Raw genomic sequence first — 22942 nt, 5'->3', positions numbered from 1 at the left:
AATATTTAAGAAGTCATACTCTGTACAAAGCAATGCTTTTGCAAACACAAATTCGTAAAATTGTATCAAATAGGTAGGTACATCCATTCTCAACCCCGTATGTACTTACAATACAGCCCTTTGGGCTTTACTGAAGTGCGATAAAAAAGAAGATGAAAATGAGGTGGCTGTTATCTGAATTAAACTGTCTCTGTCACTAGCTCACAACTGAATGGAGGGGAGGAGACAGCTTAATCTGGTTTTGACTATTTAATACCCACGCTAGTTATACAATTTAGAATCTGAGTTACTTCGCTATAAGAGCTCTGTATTCATATACCAGGCGCACAGAGGTAGCAGGAGCGTCCGGGTCTACAATTTTGAATCGAAGTTTCTTCACAATTAGGTCCTCGTCATCGATCAAGGTACGAGCAACGGCTGGACGAACACCAAGTACCAGTTAATATCATGATTAATAATAATATATACAATTTTGAATGGAAGTTGAAGTTTGAGAAGAAGTCTTCAGAAGATGCACCAGGTACCAGGAGCGCTGAGGTGGCAGGAGCGTTATCGGTCTACGAGCAGCAGTCGTTGGTGTCTCCGCCGCCGGCGCGCCGCCAGCCGAACACGAAGTAGCCGAGACCCATGCCCAGCACCAGCGCCAGGCACAGCCACACGTTGTAGGTCATGAACACCTGGTGGAGAGACGGTGGTTAGATACTGAATGAGATGGGAGGAGGGGTGTGAATACGGACGACGGATTTTGACTACAGCTGCTGGCCTATATACTGTGACTATATGTATACTGCCATGGAACATTCGCAAACGATAAATCCGATGTAACTTTCAATAATGATTCTGACAGATGCTCGATGATTATCATCAGCAGCGCTATTCTTGAATGTGATTACTAATGTGGCCATGGTTGTAGCAGGTTTGAAAGTTTGAGTGAGGTCCTATTGCGGTATTGATTTTATGGAATACTAGCTGTTCCCGCGAGCTTCGCTTCGCCTTAAAAAGTTTTCCCGTGGGAATTCCGGGATAAAAAGTAGCCTATCTTCTTTCTCAGGGTCTACAACATATGTGTATACCAAATTTCATTCAAATCCGTTCAGTAGTTTTGGCGTGAAAGAGTAACAGACAGACAGCGCTTCGCTTCGCCTTAAAAAGTTTTCCCGTGGGAATTCCGGGATAAAAAGTAGCCTATGTTCTTTCCCAGGGTCTAGACCGTATGTATACCAAATTTCATTCAAATCCGTTCAGTAGTTTTGGCGTGAAAGAGTAACAGACAAACAGCGCTTCGCTTCGCCTTAAAAAGTTTTCCCGTGGGAATTCCGGGATAAAAAGTAGCCTATGTTCTTTCCCAGGGCCTAGACCGTATGTATACCAAATTTCATTCAAATCCGTTCAGTAGTTTTGGCGTGAAAGAGTAACAGACAGACAGACAGACAGACAGACAGACAGACACAGTTACTTTCGCATTTATAATATTAGTTAGGATTATTTAGACCTCGTTTCATAAATTCAGAAAGTATATGGTAGGTAAATTAATATAAACATGATGGTACTTACCAACATAAGAATGTATGAGATAGTAGTCTGTATCATGTGCAGCAGCGTCTGCACCACGTGAGGAGATGAGAACATCCCGTATCTGAAAACAATAACAACACAAATTAAGCATCAACCGAGTACAACCTAATATACTTAGGGTACAATTTAAATCATCACCAAAAAAAATAATTGTACGCTAATACATTGCACCAAAAAAAATAATTATAACCAAATTAATTAAATCAACTCCAAAATCGAAACCCCAAAAAAAAACGTTTACGTTCCAAAATAAATAAACACGCCTCCAAATAATTGCAAGTTTACAATAGAAAATGTTTTTCGTCGCCAAAACGGATAAATCATCACCAAATTATGCTATACTAAAATATAAACATTGACACCAATACTAAGTATTCCATTTTTTTTTATATCACCAAACTATCCTACCCAAAAACAATATAAATAAAATATAGTATAAAGGTAATCGATTTACCTGTTAATTTTAATATGATATAATTTTGAATTTGCGCGATGCTTGTGGACGCAATGTTGATGTCTAGTACATCGACCTCAATACATCGCGGCAAATTCACCCCTTCTGGACAAGGTCAAATTTGAGCGGCGCCATCCCCCCGCGCCCGCCCTCATATACATACATTTACCTATCATCATCATGATCATCAGCCAATAATCATCCACTGCTGGACATAGGCCTCTCCCAAGGAGCGCCACAACACTCGGTCCTCGGCCTTCCTCATCCAACCACAACCTGCCTAAGGTCGTCAGTCCAGCGGGCAGGAGGGCGTCCCACGCTGCGTTTGCCTGTTCGAGGTCTCCACTCGAGAACTCGTCTACCCCAACAGTTATCGGTTCTTCGGCAGATATGACCAGCCCACTGCCATTTCAGCTTGCATATTTTGACAGCTATGTCAATAACCTTAGTCCTCTGACAGATAACCTCATTTCTGATACGATCCATCAGAGAAACCCCAAGCACCAAGCACTTAACTATAATAAATTGTATTTCAATTCCTTCATCATCACGACCCATTACGTCCCCACTGCTGGGGCACGGGTCTCCTTCCAATGAAGGAAGGGTTTAGGCCTAGTCCTTTATTCTATATTCTTTCAATTCCTTATTTCTATAGAATTTATTGGTACATGGCAAAATTCAAACCCTCGGCCACACGAATGGGAGTCGAGATGGCGTAACGGATAGATTTTACTAGGCACATACTAATGATTTAATTAATTCATAAAGCAATTTAACAAGTGACTTTGTTTTGTGATAAGCTATTTATTATTTGGTATAAACTTAATTTTTAATATTTACTTTTACTTTTTTTGGTTAGAAAGGATTATTAAAATGATGCTGATAAAAGAATATATTGGTTACATCTATATAGCGATGATATACTTTATTTGGTTTGAAATAAATTTTAATGGTGTCAATATAGTTTTACAGTATGCAGTAAAAAATAATTTGGTTCATTTCAAAAATATTTTGGGAAGCATGATTTGGTGATGATTTATCCGTTTTGGCGGAGATTTCGAATTTATTGGCGGCAGTATCATATAATTTCTGGTGGAGGTTTAAATACAAGCCATATACTTATCGAAGGTAAAAGTATTGGCGGGACGTCTCCAGTGGGTTTGAGATTTGAGTCTGCACATAAACTTAATTGAATCATACAAATGTCTGGGTTTAATCAAATATCTGTTCCGGAAGGGGATCGAACCCGGGAGCGGTCAGAGCTACTAACCACTGCTCCATCCGGTGGGCGGCAAAATTTTGACCACATGAAATGTTAACATTCGTAAGGCAAAGTGGCAGTGGGTTAGTCTCATAAACTGAAAACCATTAATCGTTGAGATACACGAGTTCACAAAACCGACTGTTTCCAAAAATAGTACTAGGTATCCAGGTAGTGACACTGATAAGCGGTAATCGTCGAGATTATAGTACGTTAACAGTAATACGTAGCGTGGCGAGGATAATCCACTTTGAAATTTAACAATTCAACATCGTCGGTCACTGCCAGGGTTGCATTGAAAACAAAAGAATATAATTAAACAATTTAACCGTTGGAAATGAAATGACACATCGTTTACGTTAATAGCTCTACTTATACGTTATACGTATTATTTGTACTTGTTGAGATTCATTATTGTCTATAAAGAAATGCCTATACTTACTTAGCCTTACCTATTACTCCCGAGTCCGCGTTATCCTATGGTATAAGTAATTAAACGGTCGTTTCCATAGATTCTTGTAAATACAGCTATTAATTTAGGTCCCTATTAGATCTATACCCTTTACAATTTACATGGTTGTTATCAATGAAAGTTACTATCAAGCATTGTAGCGGTGTACCCGGTACCGCAAACTGTTGTTAGTTTTGTAACTTACCACATACATGGTGGGTCCTATCTATCTACAGCTCAATGTCACAGTTTAAAATATGATAATTTTAGTACATTTTACCTACCGATATTATGCTTTATCATCGTTGATCGTGAATATGCAACTTATTATATTAATTTCCTACTGACATTAATTAATTAATGATGTTATGAAACCTACATGTTTATTCGACATAGATTGTAATATATTAAATTAAGTACGTGGTTTTAAGTACTTATCGGAGATATTTGAACGTATGTATTAGGTAAATACATGATTCTTAAACATGTGTTATTGTATAATAAAAACAGCTACATATGTTTGTTGTAAGATAATGAAAACATACTTAACAAAGAAAGTTAATTATTCATTAAGTTTATCTACCTACTACATGCAACAAGTAAACTTCAGTTTCGCTATGGCTGTAGCGTTGTTAATAATATTTGATTTTATGGCCATTTTACGAGTATTTTTTATAGTCGTACCTATAAAATGTTGTAATTGATTAGTAACGTGACTTGACTTTAACAATAACGATTGTATACTTATCTACCTACTGGCTCCAGCAGGTATAAATATTTTAACTTTCACCATACCTATAATAGGCAACCAAAAATTTACAGAATTATAGTTTTATGGACAAACCAATTCTAAGGTCAGGTCCTAGTTGTCATAGGTCAGTGAATCCTACTTTGAGGAACAAGGCAAATAAACGAATTTTACTATGTATATCTATCTTATTCCAAAGTGTGCCCAAGGCCTGCTAAAACCCCAACTCACTTGACTTGGCTGTGGCAGCGCGGCCCGTCGGCACCCCCACACTCGGTCTTGGTAATGTTGACCTGGCTGTCCTTGTTGCTGCTGCTGGCGCCGTGCTGCGCCGCCTGCCGGTAGTACTTCAGCCCCTCGTACAGGAAGCCGGCCACGAACAGCGCCACGGCCGAGCCGAACAGCTGCATGGCGTTGGTGGTCACCCAGCCCGAGAACAGGATCTCCTGGCACACGCCCAGGTGGAACTGGAAGCGGGAGAACGGGGACGTTAGTGGGCTATTGATAAATGGCCACGGTATATAAATTTATGGGCGCCAAACACTGGGTGACCATCAAATTCAAATTCAGGTTCAGTAACTCAAAAACTTAAGACAAACGCTGGTTATTGGCTCTGGTGTTGGTCTGTTTGATGCTAAGGTGAAACAAGTAAGAGATTTGTAGTTGAAGTAGACATGGGGTTATTAATGGCGACGGTGGCGGTACTAAGTATGACGCTGTAATGTAATCTTGCGCTTACAGCTCAGACGAATTAAAACTGATCAGTAAAAAGGTGAAAATGAATTGAAAAAGTGGAGGACGAGTAAGGATTACTTACAGTTTTTTTCGCGTTTTGTAAAGATGTAGAGTAACATGACGTTGTTAAGGTAGAAAGCGTGGTTTCAGCGCAGGATGCGCATACAAATCATAATCCACATTCAAGAGCCAACTCTTGACAGCTGGTACTGTCTTGGACACATCATTGGTAGTATTTAAGGCGGTATTTCGTCCGCTATGTTACAAGACATATAACGGATTAACCGCAAATGTGGGTTGTGGTCTCGACAGTATCTGAATCACATTGACACACTGACTGAAGTTAGGAATTTAACGGATACGCGAATATTGATGCATCGAGATGCTCCAGAAACAGAATCAGGTGATCGTGCTAATTGTTCAGGTTTTTGATACATCTATGTTTTGGTTTCTTAAATTATGTATTCTATTCAATTGACTACCCTGAAACATCAAATTATGATGCGGATATTGATGAAGTGGTTTTGCTTTCGTAGGTACGTTGTAGTGTGGGAAAACCTGTTTCCTGTTTATAAAATATCAACTGCCAACCGCGACTGTGGTATAGACAGCCTGGCTTGATAGCTGCAGCACAGACATAGAAACCGACAAATTTGCAACTGAATCAAGTACCTATACCAACTCCAATGAACGTTTATTGTAATTACTGACAACGTGGTATTTTATCACAGTTGGATTTGGATATGATAGATGCTAACCACAAATTCCTATGTAATTCTAGTTCTGTTTTTTAAGAAGAACTTAAGGTTCTTATATGGTTCTAAATATTACAAATTGGACTGTCGGTGGTCGTAGTTAAGATATGAAAATTAATAAAAACCTATCCACCGATTTGAAAATAAAAGTTCTTTGTCATTGGGGTTTTCAGCTGTTATCTTCCTATTGATTGATTGAGGTTTTACAAGGTTGAAAAACCCCAGATTGTATATATGTGACCACTTGACCTAATAAACTTATTATTCATTGAAGGTCAACTTGTATTTAAGTACATATAAATTGCAAAATGTTATAAATATAGCTAGGCAAACTAGGCATTGATTGTTGTATACCTACTTGTACATGATATGCGTGATTGCTTTAATTATAATTAAATTGACTTTATGGAACAATGTATCGGTCGGTACTGAACCCATCTTTTATTTGAAAATGTTATCTGAATTTTATTTATAGTGATAAATAATAAAACGGTAGGAATGATGGGTCGCGGGAAAGGTACCGCCGGGGGTAAGGTAAGGGGTAGGTTTAAGGTAGATACTTTTAACTATGTTATCTTTATAAAATATCTGCCTCTCTCTACTTCGCCCTAAAACATGTTGATGAAGGTGATGATCCTCTTGGCGTGTATAGTGTCAGTTTCGGTGACAAACATAATTAAGAGCTAGACTAGAGTTTGCCACCATGGATAAATCATTAGGATAGGCAGTCAGATAAGTTATCAGTCACTAACTGTGCAGGGCCTAAAAAGGCAACAGTAGCACAGGGCGCTAAAATACGTGACAAAAGTTTTCCCGCGTCTTAAATTTAATGCACCCCGTACTAGCCCTTGATGCGCCGCCGAAGAGGTAATAATAATAATGTCCTCCTAGCCGAATTTCGACCACGGCGGCCAATCTCATTTGAGATCAGCCATCTACGCAGGAGTAGATTATAGTGCCCAAGTGTGTGCGCAGTACACAGGAGCACTCTCTGTTCCATCACTCTCGTAATCGTAACCCAATGGGACGGATTGACCGACACGACTGGGGAGAGGTAGAGGCGCCGTACCTAGAGGTACAGTTAGTTGATACGTCACCCCACGCGAGGCTCCTCTCAACTCAAGCTCATGTCTCATGTTGATGATGATGATAATGATGATGATGATGATGATGATGATGATGATGATGATGATGATGAAGTACTGACCGTCATGAGGTGCCCGGGCGCGCACTCGCCGTCAGCCGCGGGCGGGTGGTGGCTACCGTGGTCGTGGTGGGCTTCCATCTCTGATTGTTAGTTATCTGGAAAGAAAATAAACAACTGTCAGTTGGATAAACTATGGAGAAATACAATTTTCAATAATACTTACTTACTACTAGTTCAGGAACTATAGATCAGGATATATAGATATCAGGCTAGGACTAGCCTAGATCCCTTTATGGGCGAGTCCGACTAACAAATTTGTGAAATTTTTAAGAATGTATAATGCATAAAACCACAGGATGTTACAATATTATTATGTACAGGGTTGTAGGAATATTATAAGAACAAACGGTTATTTTATTGTGCTCCACACTGTGCATACAAATAAAGCAAGTAAAACTAAATGCACAGTAGGAGTAGGTCGGTAGAGTAAGTTGAGATAAGAGTGAGTCACGTAATCTAATCAATCGAATCGGTGCAGCAGTGCAATGACCTAGTAAGTATAATAATGTAACTTATGTAATGAAATGTTTATAATAAAACTTCTTTCTATGATTTACTAGCTTTTCCGTTCCAGTTTTACCTTTAAGGGTCTGCAATAGGGAATCGAGGGTTGGCATTGTCATAGAATTATGTAGTAAATGATGCTCTACAGCCTTGAAAAAAATCACATAGGTAGTTGAAGAGTCTAGCTAGGTGCTGAATCATTCGAATTTAAGTAAATGATTATGGATAACTGTAAATTAATTTCAGAATATCAAGAAAAACCAGTCAATCACACTCCCGTATTGTAACAACTGTGTCGTAATTATTAAGAATTTTCATATGATTTTTATCATATTATAAAGTTAAAGGCTTGGACTAGGCGCTAAATACCTTGTTTTTTAATAAACACACACTTATTTTGTGTAAATTAATCCCAAACTTGAGCAATTTTTTTCCCCCAAATCTTCATACAAATATCTATGGCGGCTTTCTGTGTTATAAAATCATAAACACAAGTGACGTTTGACTCAGTTGGCCGCTGGCCTCCAAAGAAGGGTCACGTCGGTTTAGGCAGCACTGACAGCTCGCGATCTTATCGTGTACAGATACAAAATCACTGCACATTGGTTGTCATTGCACTTTTTCAACTTTTATGACACCAACATAATTTGATTTGAAATTGAGGAAGCATAATTCTTCCAGTATATTCAATACATTAAATTAAATTAGATAGTGTGCAATATTCTCGTGATATTACAGTCTCGTAAAGGTCTGATGAGGAGCAGGAATATAGCGAATGGATCTAAGTGATGACAATACGCACGAACATTAGGTTAGGGATCAAAAATACAGTCTCTTGGTGCTGGTTGAGGTATGGTCTCGTGAGGATCTGATGAGGGCAGTAACACGGTGGTGGCTCAATTTTATTTCAAAGATGTTAATAGCTAAAAGCATCGAGTTTGGGCTATTAAGTATGTTTTTCAGAGAGAGAGAAAGAGATTTTGTTTTTCCTCTGGATGTGTTAGGTTAACTGGGTTTACTAAGTTCATTCTGTTAATGGCATCAAGTTGTTATGTGTTCATAAGTAATAATTATTTATTAACAAAATGCTGTTGATTCTCCACGAAAATGTAAAAATAAAAATAAAATAAATAAAAATAAATTCGTAACGTAAAATTGTCAATGACGGAATTTCTTCTATAGACAGTAGCCACAAAAAAAACAAACGATAGATGGCGTGATTTGAAGATAAAGATACATTTTTTCGACACATAGACAGCAACAACAAAAAAATACAGATTTAAAGAAAAGAAACACATACTTATACAAAACAACAAAGAAAAAAAAAGGATACACATCAAAATAACTGGAAAAAATATAAGCCCCAATTTACTTGTGTGGGACAGGGAGTACCATAATATATTTTTTGGGGTACTCCCCATCTATGCGAAATATAAGCTTGATATCTTTACCCGTTTCTGAGAAAAAGGGCGGTGACAGACAGTCGGTCAGACAGACGGACAACAAAGAGATCCTATAACGGTTGCTTTTTTTTCTTTTGACGTTCGAAACCCTAAAATTAAGTAAAAATATTATGCTGCCAAAAAATGTACTTACAGGTATTGAAAAAGCGGTATATAAACAAATTATACCAGCAGAGGGTTCACCATTTAGCTGAATGTTACTTAGAAAACGGCCTTGAGTGGCGGTCAAGTTGGTCCCCGCCTGCGATACTTTTCATTAACATTGGGACTCGTTTTCATGTTTTTAGCGTACAGTCAGGTTTTTAGTTTTTTATAATTGTATTTTTCTATTTGTAACTTTTTAGTTGTTTTTATTTTATGAAATTTTACGTCGGTAGGTAGTTCATGATCATTTTTTATTTCAATAATTTTGGTGTTGTTATTTAAATACCTTCAATATGCATATTTTTGTAAGGGGAATTATAAAACGAGCGAACAAAAAAAAACTTTGCGACTGATGATGACATACTGTTTTAATAACTTGAGCGGCATGAATTTGAGTAAGCGAAAAATTAACTAAACTGCCGACGAATATTGATTTATAATAAAATCCAGAACGAGCTTACAAAAAGTGGACTGTGATAAATCCATTTCAGATATTAAAATTTTATCCGAGCGACTTAATTACTAAGTGAGCGACTGGAAATACAAAGAGGGCAACTTCAATATTAAGATATATTCGATTTTTCTAAGTGAGGTTATACTATGCAAACTACTAAAAAGTTCACTTTGAGCAAATTTTTGTATGCTGCTTTATTAATGATTATTGGTTACTGATATTCTATTTGAGGGCTTATGTTTTTTATTTTGATACGCTTTTTAATGAAAACTACAGTATTTTAAATGCACTGGCAAAAAGGATCGTGCGACTGTCCCGAATTTTTCAATAGATAATATATATGCAAACACTTTTTGTCAAACTAACAACACCACCACTGGAAGCAAAAATGATACCCATTGGACAAAAAAGAAAACGAGGCCGGCCCAATAAGTCCAAGCCCGCACTTATTTACCAGTGACGATGGGCTCCTCATACCTATCAATGTTTCTTAGTATTAATAAGAAGTTTTTTTTTAGTTGACTGAAGCGTCTTATTTTAAACATTGTTTTATTTAATTACCCTTATACTTCAATAATAAAATTTCTCAACTAATAATAGTGTTTCTTCAAATAGTTATTTCATATTATTTTTATTTTTTAAATGTGAGCTCATTATACTCTGCTCATTAGTGTATTTTTCAAAGTGGTTTTTGTATTCGAAACACTTCATTTAAGATAAAATGCCGCTCAGTATAAAAAATACATTTGCCAAATATTATGAAGCTGCTCATTTTGTATTTTAAGTAACTCAAATTATGTTTTTATAAGTTGCTGTTCTGTTGATTTCTCGTCACTCGCAGTCAGTCGCTCACTTAGTAATTCTATAACCCAAATTAATTAATTTTGACACTTAGAACTGTAATTTACAGTCACTCGTTTTATTGCTACCCTTTTTGTAATGTGAAAATCAAGTCCTTTCATTTGATACCTTACACGGCAAAGTTGAATTATTATTTTTTCGATCATCACGTTATGTCCTCAAGAGGGCGCTATGTACATTTTAATGGAACGTCACATAGCCTATAGCCATCGCGCCATCAATACGCTTCTAACAATACCTCATACATCAAAATCTATCAAGCCGTTTAGGCTACAGGAGGGAACAAAGAAACAGACAAACATACATACATACAATCAAAAAACATTACCCTCCTCCTTCGGCAGTCGGGTAAAAAGGAGTAAGACAGGGGGTCATTCTGAACTTTTGCTCTACGAGTTTTGGAAATTAACAAAAAAAAACCTTTTTCATAGAAACTTTGTTGGACATGTGACTTTTTACCATGGAAAACGAATATTTTTTTTCGCGAATTTGCAAATCTCGTAGAACAAAAGTTGTTCAGAATGACCCCTTGAGTCATCCCCTTTTGGCTTAGTATAGCCCTTTTGCGACACTATGTATTTACTTTGCTTTGTCGTCGGGGTTCAGTTGGCTGGAGGATGCCCGAAACTTATTATCTACACTTTAATACTTGTAGTTACCTTTCTACAAGTAAATACCACATTTGTTTGAGAAAGCTAATCGGGTTCCGAGTATAGATTAAAGTGGCACCCCTATTAATTTCTACTCTTTCCTGGTGCCTACCAGTGTAAGTAAGAATTATACTTACTTACCCTAAAATCACCCAAAATGTACTTGAACATAATTGTCAATAAAGTTGGCGAGTAAAAGTTTATCGACCCACTGTGCAAACTTACATGTGTGCGTGTCACTGCCTGTGCTGTGTGAAGAGCATTGAAAACCCAAAATTGGCGCGGCACGTCACCCTGTACGGGCCCTTAAAGGGTTTTCGGTGAGAATTTTTGGATAAACAGCGCAAGGAAATTAAGGTAAAAAGTATAAAATCGGTATTACGATTCAGTAGCGAGACGAAATTTAGTAGTTGCCATGGACATACCTAATAAACTAAAATAATCTTAACTCTTGTCAGATAAAATATCTGCCTAACACCTCATTGGATCAAATAGATCAAAGCTGTCATAGTAAAGAACATTGCTAGCTTACTAAAATGAGTGTGAAGATTCACACATCACACTATATCACATGATCGTAACATTAAGTGATAAGTAACACAAAATGGTGATAAGCTATCGTATTTCTGTGCGTTTGCACTTTTCTCTCAATGTCTTACACGTGTCGAAGATAAATTAAATACGTCTACGAAGTCATCCTCCTTTTGAATCCATTAAGCAGCAGCAACTTAGATAGATACGTAGGCGATAGTAACAGAATGAGTACGGGCTGATGATGATGATGGCGGCTTCCTGTCCTAGTTTCTATGTCTATAGTCAACGACTAATAGCATAGATCACTTATAAGTGATAATTATTTGTGATAGAGGGTTTAGTTACCAGGTATAAGTGATACAAATTTAATAAGGCGAAGGAATGTTAGGTATGTTGAACATTGGCCACAGCAAGTGTCGGGCGGAACAATATTATTTATAAATATGAATGTAGACGCCACGTGCCACCGCAGACATTACAATGGGCCGTTCATAATATTATTATTAAAATTTTATATATGGAATAATGTTCTAAAAGTTTTCCGTACTCTACAATGAATATGATGCATAATTGCATGCTCTAAGGACGCTTTGCATTTTGATAGTTCAATGTGGAAATTTGACAAAAACGTATGAAAAAAGTAACTATCCTCTATTAGACAGTTAAGGTACTCGTAGTTACTATCGTCATTGATACTGGCCATGAGTAGTTGTAATAGACAGTTACTAGTTCCGATAAGCTATGTATAACACTTTTCCGGTCCCTTGATGTAAAATGCAAGTTTGTGTTACATTGCGATCGATTTACACCAACCAAATAGTAATGCTTCAGAAGGAACTTAACTTGGCAACCTAGCAGGAATTCCTAGGCTCGCCAGTGCACCTGGCGGCTAAATTGGCAAGTAATCGCCGCGACACCGGACCAATGACCCACACAGCGGCTCGCCTTATCACCTCATTACATAACATAGCCGGTGAGGCGAGGAACAAGATCGTCTCTTCAAACTTAAGGTGCTAACTGATGGCGGTCGACGACTTCTTGTCACTAATTGGTTATATATTTGTATGGGATTCATTTGGCAGCTTTTGAACGACTATTATCCTAATCCTAACTAATATTATAAATGCGAAAGTAACTGTGTCTGTCTGTCTGTTACTCTTTCACGCCAAAACTACTGAACGGTTTGAATGAAATTTGGTATACATACGACCTAGACTCTGTCAATGAACATAGGCTACTTTTTATCCCGGAATTCCCACGGAAAAAAACTTTTTAAGGCGAAGCGAAGCTAGTAATAAATTAAGGCTATCGGTTCAACTGTTTGGAAGCTACGTTACAACAGACAGATACACTGACACGTTAAGCTTATTACACCTCTCTTTTACCGACGGGGGTTAAAAAATATTCTGCCGAATCCATAATATGTTTAGTATTTACGTAGGTATTTTGGTTTTGATGTTCTTCATTCTTGTTGTAAGAAAATAATTATGAAAAATATGAAAATGGTGACTGCCGCAACTTCGTTGCAACTAGGTACCTATTCATTTTCCATTTTCCTCAATCTAACCTATTTAAGTACTTCGTTTTGTACCGGGAAAATACGTTCTCCGTCATAAAAAAACTGTACCTACAATCAAGATATTAATATTTATGAAAAACAGTAGTAAGTATAATATTATAGGAATGCAGGTATAATATCTACAATATTCTACAACTAGGTACATTACATATCTAATTAACAGAGTAAGTACCTACCTACTTATTTACTTATTATCATTTATGTTTCAGTAGTATATTTATAAGCATAACCAAAAAATTGTATAAGTATACTTAGTTCAAAATAACAGCTCACTAGAAAGTGAGATGTTATTTGGCGAGACGTTTCTTTTGCACTGACACTCCATCTAGATTGTAATGTAATATCCTTGGTTTTTACGCAAAGCTATAGACTCTATAGCCGCAATCCCCCGGGTGTTGCTTCGTACTACTATAAATAAATAAATAAATATAAATAAATATGTGGGGACATCTCACACACGGCCATCCGACCCCAAGCTAGGCAGAACCTGTGTTATGGGTGTCGGACAGCTGATATATCTACACAAATACATAGATAGATAGATACTAAATATAAATATCAACATCCAAGACCCGAGTACAAATATCTGTCTTTAAACAAATATCTGCCCCAGCCGGGAATCGAACCCGGGACCATCGGCTCAGTAGTCAGGTCACTAACCACTACGCCATTCGGTCGTACTAAACAATGGTTATATGGTTATTAATGATTACGTTCTCGTAGTACCCAGTAGTAAGTAGGTACATAGCTACTGATAAGTACAATAGCTAGTAATCTAGTTGCACTAACTACAACATGCCCACACAAACACACACACATTACATGGCCCGATGCGCGGTGTAATCGCCCACGAATGGCCAAGGTCGCGGTTCTAATAAACTTGTTAGATAATTTGCTTTTGTGTGCATTGTTAAGTATACTTAAGTACATTTTGGCAGATTTAGTCGCAACCACCAACATCTTTCGAGGCTAAATATTCATGACCTAGGTGACAAATTAAGGTAAGTATTTTATTGCTTTAAATTAAAAGCAAGCGAGCCACCCGCTTTTCGGCGAAAAGGTTTCGCTGTAAGAACCTACATTAAATTTGTAAAAAAAAATCTCACCAGTAGCGCCGTTTTAATTTTTGATTAGTAAGGAATAAAATAAAATATTTGTATTTGATTATGATTATGCAAATGCCCCAAATCAAACTTATTAAAACAATAAATCGTGGTTTACTTATACAATATAATCTGATGAAGCAGATCCGCACTGGTGGGTAGCTGGGTACGAATACAATAGTACATAATCAATCTAAACTAAGTACCTCTAGTTTACCTTGGTAAATACAAGAATTGGGTTTGGTACCCTACCTTCATAATTAAAATTTCGACTATATTGAAACAAGAGACAGTCTAATTAATAATAATATAATTAATTAAGTACTATTACACTATTGAATACAATACTGACGAACATAACTTCATGAAATCTATTTTTTAACCGACTTCAAAAAAAGGAGGAGGTTCTCAATTCGTCGGGATATTTGTTTTTTTTTATGTATGTTCGCCGATTACTCCGCCGTTTATGAACCGATTTTGAAAATTCTTTTTTTGTTGTATTGGGTTGAGCTCCCAGGTGGTCCCATTTTTTTTCAGAATTTTATCTCACCCCCATGGGTGGGTAAAGGGGTAAAAACAGGGTATGAATTTCCATTTTGGGCACATGTTAACCGATTCTAATGAAATTAAGAACGTAAATATAGTTCTTAGAACAAAAAAATATGATGGTGACCTCGAGCTGATCTGATGATGGAAACGGAAGGCAGTCAGGGGAACTCCTCAACGGTATATAGCAACTACTTCGTGTTTAGGCTTGAATGATTCGTATTGATTAGTAGGACTTTTTGGTATCATTTGCACCTTACTTTTGATTGAAAATTATTGCAAATAAACTAAAAACTATAAAATAAAATAATAATTAAAAAAATAAAAAAACCGACTTCAAAAAACCACTAAAATGTAAGAAATAATTTAAGGTTTACACAAATTCTACTCGTATATGACAGTACAAAACAAATATACCTAAGCAGTGGTTAGTTAGTGGTTTTTTGAAGTCGGTTTTTTTATTTTTTTTATTATTATTTAAGAATAAAATATAAGTAACCTTGCTATTTGTATAACTACTTATAAGTTTATTAATCACGGATTGTCTGAAATGATGGTATGCATCTTGCATCGTAATTATAGTTACAAGTCACAGCTATAAAAATGAGGTGGATTAGTTTGCTTGACTTGAGACTTATGCAAGTACCTACTTAAATCCTTTGGTGGGAAGTCCCGTGCACTTATCTATGTAGGTATGTAGATAATTATATTTAGTTTCAGTGGATTCTACCAAACGTATGTCAAAAATTAGATCACCAATAAAATCGACGTCCTCATTGCCTCGGCAATTAGACATCTTTATGAAATTAATTGTCTAATAAAAGGATGAGATAAGGAGCCCACCTCGTCTCGTGAGGTCGTGGATCCTGTTGCATACCGCCGTCACGACGTCTCACTGTGCTTATGTAAGTAATAATGTAATGTTAGCTTCACAGCCACAATATCCTTATATTGTATGACGTAGTTATGTATCATCAAGTTCAGCCATTAATCGTCCATAGGCCCAAGAGGTGAGGTGAGGCCTATACCTCATCCAGACAGATGAATTGTATGGTAAGCTAATAAATATATTATGTATCTACTGCCTATATATACTTAGGTAAATGCATGTTAAGTGCCATCAATCCTCTTTATGGGACGCGGTATGAATGCAAGTTATGCAGGTAGGTATGTAGTATGTAGTATGTAGGTAATGGTAAGTATGTGTCAAAAAACCTTTACGTTTCTAAATATAGTACTCATTAAAATTGCGAATGAATAGCAGAGGAGAACACAAAAAATAAAGTTATTTGCTTATCTGAATTACATATGCAAGTCACCGGAAACACCACAACAAGTTAAACATAACAATCATATATTATGTATTAAAGGACAACAATGATTATAATGTATGCGAGTCCCGAAGTCCGGTCACGACTCAACGAGTAAGTGCCTATATCAATGCTTACATAAACTTATAACGTTTAAGTATGTTTGTTTGTCTTTCATACATCGCAAGTATTCACAATGGAGTAACGCATTGTATTATTTTTGTATAGATGTTCGGGAAGAAAAGTTGCTGTGTGGTTTCAGCCTGAAATATCAGGATCTTTTAAAGAGAACCTGAGCCCGCGAGCAAAAGCTTATTCTCAATAAATTATTGCAATAAAATAAAAAATACTTGAATGTGACTTTGAACAGGTGCACAATTTGTTATCCACATCAGTTTATTCATCGTAGGTACTTAGTGCATTATTTATTCATTGTTCGACGTATGATTAGGTATAAGTACCTATATTATACAATACCAAAAACATACAAAAATAAAACTTAAAAATAAAAACAGTTAAAAGGCGGCCTTATTGCTTATAGTAATCTCTACCATTCTCATTATTTTATATAGTTAAACATTACTAATCATTACTTGCTCTCGGAAATAACAGAATGTTCTCATTAACTTTCCGTCGACTGGATCACGTCCAGCTGCCATTTATACATAGTAATCTATGCCTGCTGCAGTCTAACAGGGAAAAGATATCAGTAAGTAATCACAGATTGTGTATATCTCACTTTCTCTGGGAAGTCTAGATTCATTATTACCTCACGTAAGTAGTTATATTTGCTTCGGAGAGGCTGTTGAACTATTAGATCACTTGTAGCTTTCTGTCTTTAGTCAATGTGAACTATCATAGAACACTGCCAATAGGTACGGCCTCCGTCTACCTTCGAATTTTGGCTTTAAAAGAGGGCATTTGTGAGTCTGAGTCTGACTACTCGTTCGCAGATTATAATAGTGCACATGAAGTGTGTAAGGATGCTTGTTGGCTACTAAATAAAAATGTATATTATGTAATACATTTTTATTTAGCAGCCAACAAGCATCCTTTGATTGCTCTATAGTCCTTCGCAATTGGTGATCTTATCACCATAAGCGATGTAAGATAACTTTCAAAGTGGAACGAGTTAGCATAGCAAATGCAGACACAAACATACCTCTACATAAATGTTAATAATTTGGGCTCAGGTAGCGCTACATCTCAATTACGGACCTTAGCTACCCCCGATGACTATAGCAAAAATTTCCTAATGATTAAAAAAGGACGGACGAATTTATTTTGGTCTGCAGATGGAGATGATTTATACAATTTATATAAAACTAATCACACACGGAAAACTTTTCAGCTGACTTACCTAATAATTGCAGTCGGGATACAATTATTTACTAGCACTGACAAGAAAATTGCTATCAGTAGGCAGCTCTAGTAACAACAGGGACTTGTTAAGTAATATAATATACGACTCTGCACCGGTGTCGAATGTACTAGAACAATATCCCCCTCGCGAGCGGGTGATCGACGGAAGGGAGCACTTGGCTCGACGCGATCACTCAAATTGACCATTTAGGATTGTTTTTGCAAAATTGATGCTGCATCTACACTGACACGTCACAAAATAGCGAACGATAGTGTATATAGGAACTTCGTGATTTCACGATGAAGTATATTATTTTCGTTTCCTAGAATATGTGTGGTTGGATGAGGAAGGCCGAGGACCGAGTGTTGTGGCGCTCCTTGGGAGAGGCCTATGTCCAGCAGTGGATGATTATTGGCTGATGATGATGATGATGTTTAGGTACCAGTTTACCGACATACAGATAAACTCTATCAATCAATTTAAATTAACTTATCCTAACGTGGCGTAGGTCAGTTCAGCACGGTTCGATCATAACAAAATTACAGTACTTATGTAATTTTGGATTAATGCCGCAGACACAATGTAGGTACCTAGGTAGACCCGAGTTAAAACATCCTTCAAGTGTATGTATTGTGAGGTTGTATGAAGCCTCGTGGTTTGTTGGTAAACTGTTGCCGTGCGAGCAGGAACCTGCACCAGCGCAGGGTGCACAGTTGTCAAAACACGTAAACACGTTTATTCACACGGATGCTGAAAAGCAAATATTTAGATACCTAGTTTGTGTTGTCGCGTAACCGCAGCTATACAGGGTGGGACATTTTATTGGGGAACGCGGTGAAGGCACTTGATATCAACTAAATTTTCAACTTATAATAAAGTCCCTACGATATTTTGAAATCTAAACATGGAAAGTTTCGGATTGAAGCTCATAAAAATATGTAGTTCATGATATTTAGTTTCAATACAAAGCAAGCCTAGGAATTGAAATATTTTAAACACTTAAGTAGTAGTTTTTACCTTTGAGGTTTTTATATGTAGAAAGTGTGATATCAGCAGTCGATCAAATCGAAGGTTCTATTTCGCAATATTGTCGACTTGCTGAGATTTCATAACTATCAACATCAACCTTCGTCAAAATACTACAAGTAGGTTACTTGTTACTGCTTACTTTAATAAAATAGTTACTTACACCTATTTATTTTAATTTGAGACTAAAATTTACACATTACCTACTAAATAAATTATTTTCAATACAATTATATTTTTTTTTAAATATTTTTTTCTTGAGTTACCTACTTATATAGAATCCGTATGGCAAGGGTTTCATTGAAGTTAACTTTCTGGGTAAGTATTTAAATGAAATAACTCAGAGCCGACTGTGATTGGCCGGATTGTCATTAATTCAAGTTCAATCAAATAAGACGCACATTTTAGGGTACTAAAAAGATGCAAGCACTTTCATAGAATTACACTGCCAATATATGCGTTATCTTGTTTTACTTTAAACTATAAAAAGTATTTATGTAAAAGGTAATATTAATGTTTTTTTACGATGAGACCTTTTGATATTCAACTGTTGGAGATAGTTGACTCACACACTACTGTTAATGTTATTATATACCTATATCCTTCCTTATTTAAGTAGATAATTTCTTAATTAGATTAGGTACACGCGCATTATTACAGATTATAGGCCTACAGCCAAATTAGTCAAGTTTTATTTGATTTTACTCGGATTAGCGTCTGTATTTTCATGAGCAAATATGTATGTATACTTACAAATAAGTTGACAGTTGCCTGTACATGTACCTACTACAGTACTTACTACAAATGCATCATAAAAAGGTAATTTATTTTTGTTTTCTCATTATGTGACTTTGAGTGGTACAGTCAGCTTCATAAGTAGCTGTTACACTTTTGTACCTTCTCAAACTCATAGGTAGGTACTTACTACCGATTCATTTAATTTAACAGGAGTTTAGATCAGATTTTGACATATTTATAAGGCTTTTGACAGCTATTTTGAGAGTGTTTAGTATGGTTGTAGTTCTATCATGTAATGATGGTAAGGCCCTCATTGTTTTTCACCAAATCAGTGCGGTTACGACACTGCTAAGCAGAAGACCCTGTTTTCCCGGCTCGTGGCTATAACAATGCCATTTAACCGGTCCGACAGCTACAAGTAATTGTCCGACGCGCTAGGGCTAGGATATCTAGATACTTAGGTATTGTCACGCGATCGATTCTAACAGAGGAAATCCTAAACGTGCATAAATATTTACTTAGGTGGCTAAAAACTTTTTTGTAACTAGACGCTTATTTATTGCAACCAAACAAGACTGCGTGTGAGTACTGCGTACCTCAACCTCCTCCCATAGGAGGATTAAACTCCTCCCATTAAATTCTTAATAACTAAAATAAACACTACCAAGTTGCCGACTCCATTCAAAAACAATCATCAAGGTCGGCCGGTTCTAAAAGACAAGACTTACCGAATTATTCAAAAATATCACAGCAAAGGAACAGGTACACAGCACACAATTTTGAAAACAAAAAGAAAACCACCGATTATGTTAATAATGTTGAAGATTTTCTGTCTTTTGTTTGTTTTGTAAACAAATGATTTCAACAATCGCGCACGTAATAAACTTCGTAAATGCGTTGTGAAACGTCAGGCGGGCAGCGCGGGAACGACGTGCGCGCGCAGCGGCCGACACTCGAGTGCGTTTTGAAACCACTACAACATTCAATTTGCTGATTACGACACACTGCGCCGACGAAACATTGTGGCTTATTATCTCTAACTGCGGTTTAGTCAAATGCTCACTGTGTTGTTCAACCATGTCATTTACCTACTTGTTATGTTTCTACTTAGACATCTTGATAAACCTCTCATGATATTAACTTGGAACATGTCCGTTGTTTGTAGAGTTTTTATAAGATGTGCTTAACCACAGCGATTGTCGGTTCTTCAGCAGATATGAACGGAAATTCAGTTTACAGTATTTCAGATGAACCCTTACATAGACTATATCTGAAGATGCCATTAATTCCTGGCACTAGCTAGGCGTTTCAGTTTCAAACATGACTAAGCAATTTTTGCTTATTTATGGCACAAATGTACTAGTTAAAATGAAGATATTAATTTAGTACGCGTCGCGTAACAAATGTTAACGCACAAATTAAATTATGCCATCACATGTAACATCACGCCTCTTGACGTTCGACATAAGTAGATCCTCAGAATCGCAGGTTGTGAACATAGAGTGTGAATGTAATGGATGTGATGTGTGTTTAGTATTCCACTCGCCTCGGCTCGGGTCAATGAGGAAGTACTTATGTATTATGTAAGTAAGTATCTAATCAAATCAATCCCCATTACATATTTTGGCTGTGCCGCAATTCAAATTAATAAATTAAATTAATGAAACCTAAGCGAAGTTCAAAACCCCGACTTCTATGTTATGAATTTATGATATTATTATGACAAAGGAGCGCGTAACGTTAAACGCTGAACTAATTTGATTTGAACATGATTCAGAAGGTTTTTCAGTTTCTGGGCTAGGGATGAGACATTAACTGCCTAGCCTAGAAGGGTTTGAGGTCTCTAACTGAGCCCTAGCGACCACAGACAATCGTGCCACGGTGCGCTTAACTCAAAGAAATATACACCGTATTCTTATCTAGCCACGAAAACTGAACGTCGTTGAAAACATTGTTGCTATCCAAAACTACAATATCAGCATCTTCAATCTAAATAATAATCTTATCCAGTTATCATAAATAACAGTGTTCTGAATCTGTTGATATAAAAGTGCTTTTATAAATACCTGTGAGTTGTCGGAGGGCGTCCCACGCTGATATATCCACGCACTGCTCGCTACTGAATGAGTGGCCGATACTTCAGCCGAAGATATAGCTTCAGCGAAGTTTCACGGATCAATGCGATCGATTATCAATTAATGAGACGTATAAGAGTAATATCCTATGATTATTGGTACGATAAAATTAATCTTATAAATAATAATCGATTGTGTACGTGAATCAGTTGTAATTAGCCTTTTGTAGAGTCAAGAGACGTTTATACACAAATGCTGAAATCTGAAACGATAACCCTCCTCCGAAAAAGGAAGGTATCATGCATGAGGGTTTGTCCATCTGTGTAACATTATATAAGAACTTTAAAAACTTTGGCTTTGTTTCATGAAAATCGATAAGTGCTCTGACATGTCATGAAAGGTTTTTGAGAATAGTACAGGGGTAGTCAGGGATGATTCGCCAGGGAGCAGTTTGTAATGAGTAGGTACATGCACTTAAAATTCTAGAATCTAAATAGTTTTACAGATTTCCTGACGATTAAATATTGGATTACAATAAAGAATTTTTCGAAACAAATTATATTGAATATGAAAATCTTACAGTAAAACAATACTCTGGTCAGGGATAAACTCTATCACGTTCTCTTGGTATTTTTACAATTAATTGATAAAGTACATCATTAATAATTTAATATCTAAAACCTCAACAGATTATTTTAAATGTTTCAATAATACATCAAGCATCTTTGTATTATTGTATACTGATTATAATTTATTTGAGTATCAATTAATTTACAGTCATGGAGTCAGGGCAATAATGTGCAGAACCAAACACAAGGCTTTCGTTTTACTTCATTGAAAACTTTATTATAAATCATTTCATATAAATCTAAGTTATTGTACCTACTTACAATAAATTATTATATTTATTAATTTATGGCCCATAGATCAGACAGATCAGATTCAGAGGTAAGTCGTCATCGTCATTAACTGATTTTCTGTACCTCCTCGTACCTACCAAAGTTCAATCTTTATTCGTATGTTTATTTATTTATGCCTAATTAGTTATTATTTTATGCTGAGACTGATTCTTTAGGAATCAGTAATCTGTAACTACCCAATTAAGATATCATATAGGTATAGTAGAGATAACAATTTACCTTTTCTATTTACTCGTAATACACGTACACGTCTGCTGACATCCCAAATCCCAACTTGACGGGCAAGGTTATCTTTAGCATCATGTCAATAAGTACTTCACAATTAGGTATTAACATTGGATTTTAAGCATTTTACACTGCACACAATATTCAACACAGCCACAAAAACATTTTCACAACTCTTTATTTGTCAGTCGTTTACACATTGAAAATACACTTTAGGGTTTTCACTAAGATTAATCACATGATATTCGAACACGGGACTCC

General features: G+C 36.4%; 1 protein-coding gene and 1 long non-coding RNA gene across 4 annotated transcripts; one reads left to right on the top strand and one right to left on the bottom strand.

The window, feature by feature from the left end:
• On the bottom strand, positions 1-22942 carry LOC105387898 (high affinity copper uptake protein 1). Of its 3 annotated transcripts, XM_038107285.2 has the most exons (6): positions 22676-22937; positions 21528-21798; positions 7187-7281; positions 4721-4956; positions 1555-1636; positions 1-677 (listed from the first exon to the last, which is right to left on the bottom strand). In XM_038107285.2, the coding sequence occupies exons 3-6, from the start codon at positions 7262-7264 to the stop codon at positions 558-560; spliced, it is 516 nt and encodes a 171-aa protein (XP_037963213.2). In that variant the 5' UTR covers positions 7265-7281; positions 21528-21798; positions 22676-22937; the 3' UTR covers positions 1-557. The 3 variants fall into 3 exon arrangements, with proteins under 3 accessions (XP_037963213.2, XP_037963215.2, XP_037963216.2); XM_038107287.2 differs by lacking the exon at positions 21528-21798 and having other exon boundaries at positions 22676-22942; XM_038107288.2 differs by lacking the exons at positions 21528-21798; positions 22676-22937 and adding an exon at positions 20190-20432.
• Positions 7640-11610, top strand: LOC125490564. Its single transcript, XR_007267757.1, has 2 exons — positions 7640-7774; positions 11575-11610. It is a non-coding gene; the product is annotated as an uncharacterized LOC125490564 (long non-coding RNA).

This window comes from Plutella xylostella, chromosome 25 (assembly GCF_932276165.1).
Source record: "Plutella xylostella chromosome 25, ilPluXylo3.1, whole genome shotgun sequence".
Classification (NCBI taxonomy): Eukaryota; Metazoa; Arthropoda; class Insecta; order Lepidoptera; family Plutellidae; genus Plutella; species Plutella xylostella.
Note: the sequence above shows the minus strand (reverse complement) of the source record. Positions and strands in the feature narration are given on the sequence as shown.